This window comes from Nanorana parkeri, unplaced genomic scaffold (assembly GCF_000935625.1).
Source record: "Nanorana parkeri isolate BGI_ZX_2015 unplaced genomic scaffold, ASM93562v1 scaffold959, whole genome shotgun sequence".
Classification (NCBI taxonomy): Eukaryota; Metazoa; Chordata; class Amphibia; order Anura; family Dicroglossidae; genus Nanorana; species Nanorana parkeri.
Genome location: NW_017307227.1, coordinates 73,113 through 83,567, shown reverse-complemented (window position 1 = coordinate 83,567; position 10,455 = coordinate 73,113). Strand labels below are relative to the sequence as shown.

The 10,455-nt window shown below is 39.8% G+C and overlaps 2 protein-coding genes across 4 annotated transcripts in view; one reads left to right on the top strand and one right to left on the bottom strand.

Moving 5' to 3' along the window:
- The window catches only part of KIAA1522 (KIAA1522 ortholog), a 62,737-nt gene extending 61,183 nt beyond the window's left edge, over window positions 1-1,554 (top strand). For all 3 annotated transcript variants that reach the window (XM_018566556.1, XM_018566558.1, XM_018566557.1), the window contains one exon: window positions 1,019-1,554. In XM_018566556.1, the coding sequence (XP_018422058.1) occupies window positions 1,019-1,023 (5 nt within the window). In that variant the 3' untranslated portion in view covers window positions 1,024-1,554. The remainder of the gene's footprint in view (window positions 1-1,018) is intronic.
- Window positions 1,555-4,538: 2,984 nt separating this feature from the next.
- Window positions 4,539-10,455, bottom strand: part of YARS (tyrosyl-tRNA synthetase) — a 35,002-nt gene continuing 29,085 nt past the window's right edge. The window contains exons 12-14 of the mRNA XM_018566559.1: window positions 10,085-10,278; window positions 4,968-5,109; window positions 4,539-4,863 (exon numbers count right to left, since the gene is read on the bottom strand). Coding sequence (XP_018422061.1) covers window positions 4,753-4,863; window positions 4,968-5,109; window positions 10,085-10,278 — 447 coding nt within the window. The 3' untranslated portion in view covers window positions 4,539-4,752. The remainder of the gene's footprint in view (window positions 4,864-4,967; window positions 5,110-10,084; window positions 10,279-10,455) is intronic.

Below are 10,455 nucleotides of genomic sequence, written 5' to 3'. Positions count from 1 at the left end.
GTGCCTGTCTGCCAATCCCCCCCCCCCCCCAAAAAAACGCTCAACAGTTTGAGGAATGCCATTCAGTACCATCAATGCTCACAAATACCAGGCATTTTGAAAGTCTTATGGGGTTAGGTTCTCAAGCCCTATATGAGCTGCTGTATGCTTTACTCCTTATCTTTATTTATAGGCTTCTCTTGCACATGCTACTAAACAATGGGCTCTCTGGAATTTGCTATGCAGTAACATGTTGCCATGATTAGCTGCATTGTATTGCGTAGCTAACACAGTAAGCATCTTGTTTGATCTCCTAATGACTGACTGCAGCTACTTATTTATGTAGTTTAGTTAAGTAGAACTTTATGAAATTACAACTTCTTACAACAAATTGGATGTGGGAGGGCGGTGAGCGTGAGGCGGGGAGGAGGTGCAGCGCGTGAATGCGGGCGGGTCTGGTAGTGGCGAGCGTGAGGTGGGGAGGAGGTGCGGCACGTGAACAGGGCCAACTAACCAGAAGCCGATTAATCGATGATTGAAAAAGTTGACAACTTTTTCAATAATCGATTATAATCGATTATGTCGATTAGTTGTTGCAGCCCTATTTGCTGCCACCGCCCGCATTTGTTCACATGTAACCACACATCCTGCGATTGCCTGCAGACGATTGTACCTGGACACAGACTGTTTGTGTCTAGGTTGCTGGGTCATCAGCAAGGTAACTTCAGCATGTGCAATTACTTGTGAATAGCTAAGGGTTATGGCAGCTGTCATTGCATTGTACAGTGCCTCCTGCCCGCAGTTAATCACGAGTCTCATGGTGGAATTTTTGAGACTCATGCAAACGGCCTTATTCACAAGTGTGAATGGGGCCTTATAGTGCGTGGACACTGAGGAAACAAGAATTAACTGTGGTGGTGGCCATTTTAACATTCTAAAGGCTGTTTTTCTTTTTCTCTCTCATGACTAGAATGCCTTTTTCCAGGAAGTAATACGCTACAAGCACAACTAATAAAAAACATATCTCTCTTTCTTTCAGCCTAGACCTGTTGGGAACACAACTATAAGTTCTGACGTCTCAGGGACACCTTTGCGATGCTCTGCGAGACTCCAAACTACTGGATTGACAAGATTTGCCTTAACTGTGTATAGCCTTGGTATTTATGCAACAGTTGGTGTTGGTTTTCATTTTAATGAATCAGAAGTTTGCAATCTTTTCCTTGGACCACTGTAATGTTTAATTTTAAGGACAGCAGTGCCACCTGGTGGAAATCTAGGCACCTGACAGTCTGCATGTCAACACCCGTGGTACTGAACCTCTGAAGAGAATTTCAATGCACATAGCTGTATTTTGGTGTAAATGTAATTTATGCAACATGCTAGACCAGTTAGGCTGGCATTGTATATCAGAAGTTTAAGCACATACAAGTCACATCTCGTCTCAGAAGTCTTAAAAAAAAGAACCTACTTCAGCTTAGGATTTTCCACAAGAGAGCAACAATCAGCACTTCTTTCTATAACACTGCAGCTAGACCTGTGGTGCCCACACACGCCTTGGTGCCATTCCAGCTCCCTTTGAACTTGTAAGAAATCAAAATGCGTTTTATTTTCACCTGAATGGATGCCTTGTTTATCAAAATTGCAAGCTATCTCTATTAAGCCCTGCAAATACTTGCTATAGTATATAATCAATAACTACTGAATCAACAATCTAAGCTATACAATTACACAGTGGGAAAAAGGATTAGGGACTGTATTTTAATATTCCTGTACATTTTATTTTTGAAAAAAATCTATATGAAAGCAGCCTCGGTGGCTTACATCTGCTGGAGTTAAGTGCCATAAGAATCTGTTCTGCTTTTCCTTCCAAACTGGCTGAATGACAGAACCCACCATTACAGCATCAAGGAAGCACTCAAAAGTGTGAACAATTGTGCTGTTTAGACTTTCTACTGAAGAACTTGTAATCATTTTGTATCTCCTATTGTGTGTTTTAGAGGTTAGACTATGCACCTTATGGTTCAGTGTTAAAAGTCTTAAAGCACATTTATTATATTCAAATAAGCAAAAAGCTCAATACCCATACATCACTAACTGATATAGGCATGCTCTCATTCTAATGACACTGAAATCGGCAGCGAATATCAATCTGTACATTGTATAAAGCAAGGAGGTCACTGCTATGCTACATTGTGCATATGTAATCATCCTATTTACTCAAAACATCAAAAATAAATAAAAATCAGAATTTCATGTAAGTCAAAGAGACAAGCTCAACATCAGAACAAAGTATTTAGCACCCCTGAGGGTAGTGGTTATAACAGGTCGCCATACTGCCTTAGATCAACAAACTGCCTTTACTTGTGTGCAGAACAGTGTACTAGAGTAGAAAACTGCTCTTTAGTTGGGTTAATATTTAGCTTTACCTGTCTTGGTGCATACGCCCGATACGTACACACGGCTTCCATAAATTTATAGATCAGTATGTTAGTCCTCTTCCTAGCAATACATTGTGTGCCTCAATATTTCTTTTCAATTATAATTCATGAATGTTCTGCTGGTGCTGCATTTAACTTCTGCTCTCGGGGCGTTGGTTTCCCCTGCATTATGACATGCCTTTCTCCAAGCATATGAGAGACACCTAGTACTCAGTATAGAACGGGGAATGTTTGTAGAGGATAAAAACTGACCCGGCATCAGGTCCTAACTTGAATACTAAATAGTGCCTAGTGGGCTGGCGAGACAGAGTTATGTCCCCCACGCCGTGCTGTTTTTATGGGCTGGATCCGCACATATTGCACAGACAATCAGACTTCAGTATATAACCCCAACCCCTTTAGACAGTACAAGTATCAGCAAATAGGACCTGGTGAATTCTTTTAAAGGGTAATTCCACTAAAGAGCATTCATGGATTGTGATGTGTATTATTAAAATGTTACCCCTTTTCCTCTGGTTTACGGGAACCCTGTTAACAACAACCTGCAGGAATACACAGTGCCCAGGGTACTTCATACACCACCAAAGTAGCATGGCTCTTGCTCTTTACTAACAAATAAAAACCCTACAACAGTATGCCTATTTGAGATGACTGAACAGTTGATGTTGTGCAGTAAATTGAGCAGATCTGATACTTTCCAGGCAAATGAATGGTTTAGAGTGTAGGTATAGAATATTTTAGTACATATTTTGGAATTATTTTAATGCTTAACTTAAAGTAATTTTTGATAAGATGTAAATATTTTTCCAGCGTGCTCTTTTTTATTTCTGTTATTGCATTAACTCTAGTGATTTATTGATTGGCCATTAGATGGAGCTCTCAGTGGGCAGTACAAATTACTTTCTTTGTCGTTATAATAGCTGAGATTTCTCACGAGTCAGCCACGTCACAGACTTGCTTTATGAGAAGCATGGGAAACCAGAGCTTGTATATATAATGGGCAAATATGGCTGTTCCTCTTTCCATATACAAACAGTACATAGACATAAGGTTTTTGAAACATTATCACATACTGATAAGGCTATTAAGACCATGGACTATTATGAAAACGATACATTCCCTTTGATTAAACATATGTGGACCAATCCCTCATTTGCAGTGTATTGTAAATCAAGGAATTCATTAATCCCAGTTGCCGATTCCATGATTCAAGAGTATTTGTGGAAATGTGTGCAAACCTTTTTTAAATACAAAAATGAAAAAAAAAAGTACGCCTGGGAAATATCAGATTCAGTCAAGGTATGGCAAATCACAAGTCATCATGCCTCTAATGCAAGTTCCCCAACTCCCAGCAAACACACTTCCAGGCAATGTCATCACTCACAGCCATATGGTGTTGACAAAAAGAGGAACTTTAGGATGACAGTCTGCCTTTAGTGTCCTCAAAACACTTCTGGGTATACATTAAATGCAGTTCGCTGACAGAGATTCTGTGTCAGCTGGGAGAAATCTTTGGGATATTGACTGACTCCTCAGTCAGCCAATCAGTAGCACTTTCTGACCACTAATCGCAGTCTGTACCGCAATACAGCACCAGGCCTTGAGTGAGCCAAAACAGTGGTCAGAGGGTGCAGGGAGAGCGATTTCTGCATATTAGAAAAGTGGAGAGGGAGAATAGGAAATAGTCCAAGCGGTTAGTAAATGAGTTTTCTTTATCAAATCTCACCTCTCCAGCCAGATACAAGAGGAAGAATTAGAGGTTTACACTGGCAGATGATGGGCGTGAATTTATGGATGCCATCAACACCTGTGCTGAACACCATTTACTGGGCGCTACCCTTTAAACAGGAAAAAAGAAGGCTGTAAAAACCACTTGAATATGAATGTAAACATTTTTTGTAAAGCGGGAAACAAAAATGCCTTTCTATAAACATTATTACAGACTTTTACTGGACCCAGCCCATGTATTAAAGACCAAGCTGAATTTCTGCTTTTAGTTGACAACAATATGTCAGAAGCTTTGATTGAAAATCTGTATGAAAATCTTTTTATAAATGCTGTTAAAAAAAACAACCAATCTTTGTCGTCTTCTGTTAATGCACAAAAAAAACCAAACAATGTAAGATATGGGATAATTCTTTATTTTCACAATATACATTCTTCAGTGATGACCAGGTGGTGGGAATGGTGTTTGCAAATGCTGTCCCAGTCACATGCACCTACTGATATAAATAGCAGGACATTTAAATGATATCTAGCTATGGGCCTAAGCCCTCTGGCATTGAATGTGTTAAACGATATCTATTGAGTGCAAGGGATGCAACGTTCCATGCAATCAGCTAATGCTGCCCCCTCGTAGTGTTTTACAAGTCACAGGCCCTTGTTTAGTTAGGAAATTCTTTTCTTTCCACTGAGCATGCAAATCTTCAGAGATCCTAAAGTCGGCCTAGAAAAGAAAGAAAAAAAGGTGGAAATTAGAATGCGACACCCATATAAAAAAGGAAGGGACATGAAACAAGGTGATAGACATATAAGGGGAGAAACAAATACCTGCAACTTTTCAAACACTTTCTTCTTCGCCTTAAGCTCTGCTTCTGGCTCCCCATTTTCATATCCTTCAATGTAGACTCGCTCCCCAGGAGCACATTCTCCGGGTGGGTCCAGAGGTTCCACCTGTCTGCTGTCCCCATCTCTGAGACAAATACAACCATTAAGTTTTCAGATAGAACAATAGCTATCTTTTTATAGTAGCAATAACAGTTCTTACAATTACAAGATAGGGAAAATATTGAAAGATTGCAAACGGTCCTAAATACGTACACATAAAAGGGATCTTCTACTTTATATGACATTTACGCAAACTCTTCTTGATAATTAAAAGTTTCAACTCTGTGAAGTGTTTACATCTGTCCTGTACCTTGTAGGGTATTTCACTCAAGCACCACAACGTGCCATATGCCTTTATTCAGACTTACCAGTGGAAACGCATCACTGCCAGTTGTCATTTTTCACTTAAAATGAAAGTGAATGTCAAGGATAACTTTTTTTCTTGGATAGAGCGGAGAAAGATAGGAACCCCGTCTAGTTTTTACTGCTATTTCCTCTCATTTCCCGCCTGGTGACAATGGTTTCACCAGACAGGAAGTGAGGGGGAAATCTGCAACAGGGATACAGACAAATACAAATCTGACAAGGGTTTTAGCCTTGCCCTACCTTAAAGAAAACCATTTTGATTTCTTTTCTGTTGAAGAGTTCCTTACACTTCCTGTCTGGTAAAATGTCAGCAGAACAGGAAGCAAGTGGACATTTTTCAAATGAATAAGATTAAATAGCAGTAAAAACCTGTAAAATGCCGCCACATATCGCTCCGCAAGTGTTCTACACTTTTGGTTGTGTAGAACTCTTGCTTCCCCTTAGGCCACTATAGTTCTTCCCACCGGCTCATACTACATGAAATAGGAGCCAGAGGTAAAAACCACAATGGCCCACAGGAGAGGAAGTATTTGTTTCACCCAACGATCAAATACACTCAAAAGCTGAGGCGAGAGGAGGCAGAGATGCAGCGGCTTTTCAATACACGGGAAACCAGAAATATAAGTATATACACCGGGAGGTGACTCTGTTGGCTGAAAGAAAAACTCCATGAAACTTTTTAAATAACCCTTGCAGTGGGGCCACCCCCGCACTTCAAATGTTAAGTGCTCATTTGTGTCTAGGTGCTAAAAAAAAAGAAAAAGGTTATACTCACCAGACAAACCGAGTTGGCTTGTTCTTAGACCAGTGTCTCGAGCGTCTCTTCCCATCTGCTGCAGCAGTCTAAGGCTCCTGCTTATCATCACACTCTATACACTGTGTATAGATGTGAGGACGCCAAGGAGCAATCCATCTGTACAGCGGAGGTGGAGACACAAATCAGTGCTCACAGAAGCGGGGAGCCAGCTCGGATGGTCTGGGGAGTATAACTTTTTTACTTTTTAGCCCCTACACAAAAATGAGCACTTACCTCTTGCAGTGCAGGGCTAGCCCCACTGCAAGGTTAAAGAGGAACATTACCCATATCATTAAAATAACAACAAACACACGTTTAGAAATGACAATCTACAAACAGATAATTCTAGATAATTGCCAGTTGCATACCTTATTTCATTTTTCTTCCCCATTTTCACAGTGGCCATGTTAACTAAAGGGCAGATTACTATCTCTCCCTGTACTTCCTGGAACTCTGGCACATGTGACCATGCACATCATCTCAGGGGAGGAAAATGCCTTTCCCTGAGATCTCATGAGATTACAGATAAGATAAGCAATGCTCTGCTGATGTAACCTTCCCAAGATGCAATGCTTTGGAACATTGCATCATTTGTGCTAGAACTGGACCAGGAAGTGAATGAACTCTATTTGTAAGTAAATAAAAAACAAGTTTGCTTAAGTAATGAATAGAAGATGATTTTATATCACCATGCAGAGCTGCTTGCTGATGTGATTTTTAGTGAAAGGGGGTAAAGGTCCACTTTAATAAAATTTGTAACTCGAGTTCTTAAAAAGTAATGCTGTAATAAGATTTATTTTAGGCACTGATGGATGGCTACTGCCCAATACAAATATATCAACGGTGCGCAAATACATCTGTAACAACCAATGCACTGCAAGGTTAGGACACTTTGTAATGATATGAAAACACTAGTGAACAGAAATGGATTTTGATAGCATTTTGCCATTAGGAATTCATCTATCTTCAATCACAAATATCCAGATCTGCAGGTTTTTTGTTTTTTTTTACAATATTACTAAAACCAAGAGAGAGAGACAAGCCAGTAGATCTCATCTTGGGCTTACAACTATTTAGCAACACTGGTCATTATGCACTTCAGCTTTAGGCGGGTGCGTTAAGAAATGAATAGGTGATCGTTCGTTTTGGAAATAATTTATTCTGGGCCCTGCAGCTGGTTTTTGGGAGATCCTGCATTCCTTAAACACATATTATACCATTTTAACGTTAGCATTGGTAGCAACCTGCTGTAATGTTCTGAAATGATAATGGAGGGCAGTGCCTGTAAAAAGCTACTGTCTTGCTATGGCAAAAAGCAAACAAGACACAAGTCACAAGAAATAGAATAGATAATAATCAAAATTACTAAATATGCCAACAAGATCTTCACTGGAAACAATCCTGAACACTGTCTACTGCCCTTACAGCACCAAGTAACTAACTGCAGGTGCACTATAAAATTAACCTGTGGCAAAGACCCCTTTAAGAAACTGCCACTTACACTAAAAAATAGCCACCTGCAACTCACTTTTTAAGGCCCGGTTCACACTTGAGCGTTTTGTAGCGCTTTTTCTGCCCTAAAAAACCTCTCAAAGAATATGCCAAATTTTTTTTTTTTATGGCCCTGTTTACATCTGAGCGTTTTGTTGCAATAAGCAAAACGCCTGTCACTGGAAAAAGTACAGGAGCTTTTTTTGGCAGATCACAGCTCGTTTTGGCCCCATACACTGAATAGGAAATTCTTGAAAATGCCCGAAAATGCCTGTATTTTTGCGCGTTTCTATGCGTGTTTGCTCATTAACATCAATGAGCTATATTCTGCTCACACAAATGTGCATTTTATAAATCTATGCTTCAATAAACAAATGGTGACATGCTCCTATGGTCACTGGTCTGCTCTTGCCACCTTCTGTTCCTCACTATTGGCATATTACAGCGATGGGCCCCATCACTAAACAACAGTAAGGCAAGACCTAGAGCTTAGTAAAATCGATATAAAGTGCTTTTGTGCAAAATCCACAATGCGACAATGATCCTCTGAAATAAAGTGCTCCAGACTCCTGATGTGTTAAGGTAACTGAGAACACACTCACCAGAGATCCATGACCATATAACTCAATGGTCAATAAACATAATTGTGGTGAGTGTCTTTCATAGATGGGATATTCACTCTTCTGATGAAACAAATCCTCCCTTTCGTATTACACAACAAATGGTGAAGTACGTAAAAAAACAGAATTTATTGCCACTATAAAACATTTACAAGATAGCAAGAATGAAATCGCCTTGCAGCAAACAATCAAACGATTCCACCTAAGCAAACTGGAACCAGAAATCCACCCACTAGTGACCTATGGTATGGCCTCAGTACGTGTCCTATCCTATAGGTGACTTGGCTAGGCTATACCATAGGTGACTAGCAGGTGGATTTCTGGTTCCAGTTTGCTTAGGTGGAATCGTTTGATTGTTTGCTGCAAGGCGAATTCATTCTTGCTATCTTGTAAGTGTGATTTATTGTTGCAATAAATTCAGTTTTTTTACGTACTTCACCATTTGGCGCATTTATTCCTCTTCTATATTGGATTTCTCCCCTCGCTGAGTGAGCGGCACCTGTTGTGTAATACGAAAAGGAGGATTTGTTTCATCAGAAGAGTGAATATCCCATCTATGAAAGACACTCACCACAATTACGTTTATTGACCATTGAGTTATATGGTCATGGATCTCTGGTGAGTGTGTTCTCAGTTACCTTAACACATCAGGAGTCTGGAGCACTTTATTTCAGAGGATCATTGTCACATTGTGGATTTTGCACAAAAGCACTTTATACGGCTTTACTGAGGAGTATTATTGAATATTGTCATATTGATTATTATTATGTTTGAAAATTTATGTTTATGAAAATGTACACATTGTTTGGAAGTTTATGCACGTTTATGAGCAGTAGCGCAGTGCACACGATTTATCAAGTCACTTATTTTTAGCACACACACACACGACCTAGGGCTGCCTGCTATCCAGTGTAAGTGGGGCAGTTACGTTAAAATCTGTCAGACAGAGAGAGGAATTTATCAAAACTGGAGCAGACAAAATCTGGAGCAGTTGCCCATGGCAGCCAATTAGCTTCTCTGTTCAGTTTGTTCAGTTAAGATTTAAAAATGAAAGAGGGAAGCTGCTTGGTTGCAGTGCACAGCTGCTCCAGATTTTGTCTGCTCCAGTTTTGATAAATTCCCCTATACTGAAAAGAATATCTAAAATTTAGGGCAAATGTGACGTTAATAAATTGTTCTATAGCTGTACGAATGGAAGTGGAATTTTCTTTTAAATACGTCAACTTTATACACTGCCTGGCCCCCAAAAAAAAGGTCAGACATTCCAAAATGTTGTTGGACCGCCTTCAGCTTTAATTACGGCACGCATTCGCCGTGGCATTATTTTTGTAAGCTTATGCAATGTCACAAAATTTATTTACATCCAGAATTGCATTCATTTTTCACCAAGATCTTGTAGTGATGATGGGAGAGCATAAAGTCTTCTCCAGACAATCCCAAAGATTCTCAATGGGGTTAAGGTCTGGTGACCTGTGGTGGCCAATCCATGTGTAAAAATGGTGTCTCATGCTCCCTGAACCACTCTTTCACAATTTGAGTCCAGTGAATCCCCGAATTGGCATGAGCATATTCCAAGGTGACATCAGGGAAGAAAAAATCCATCGATGGAAAAACCTGATCACTCAGTATATTCAGGTAGGCAGCTGACCTAATTTTCTGAAAACATAACACTGCTAAACCTAGATCTGACTAGCTGAAGCAACCCCTATAGCTCCTGCTTATTTGCCTAAGCTAAATCCACATGGTGACTTTTTTTGGGCCAAGCAGTGTATATTGGCTTTACTTACATTGATGCACAAAGCAGCATGCCTTGAGATTCTACTCCTCGCATCTTCTGAGGCTTTAAGTTGCATAGAAGAATAACAGAACGTCCTTGCATTTCTTCAGAAGACACATAATTTACCAATCCACTGACCACAGTGCGTGGACTTTCCTCACCCACATCTACTGACTCAACATACAACGAGTCTGCATCTGGATGCTGCCAAAAAAGACAGTTTTAGTTAAAATGATTACTTAACAGAAAATATCAACAAAGTATACTTAGAATGTACTACAGGTACTTTTATTTAATAAAACACTTCTGTAAAACATTCCAGAAATATCTACAAAAAGGTTGTATATTCTAATTTACACTTAAAAGGTCCCTGGTTTAGCA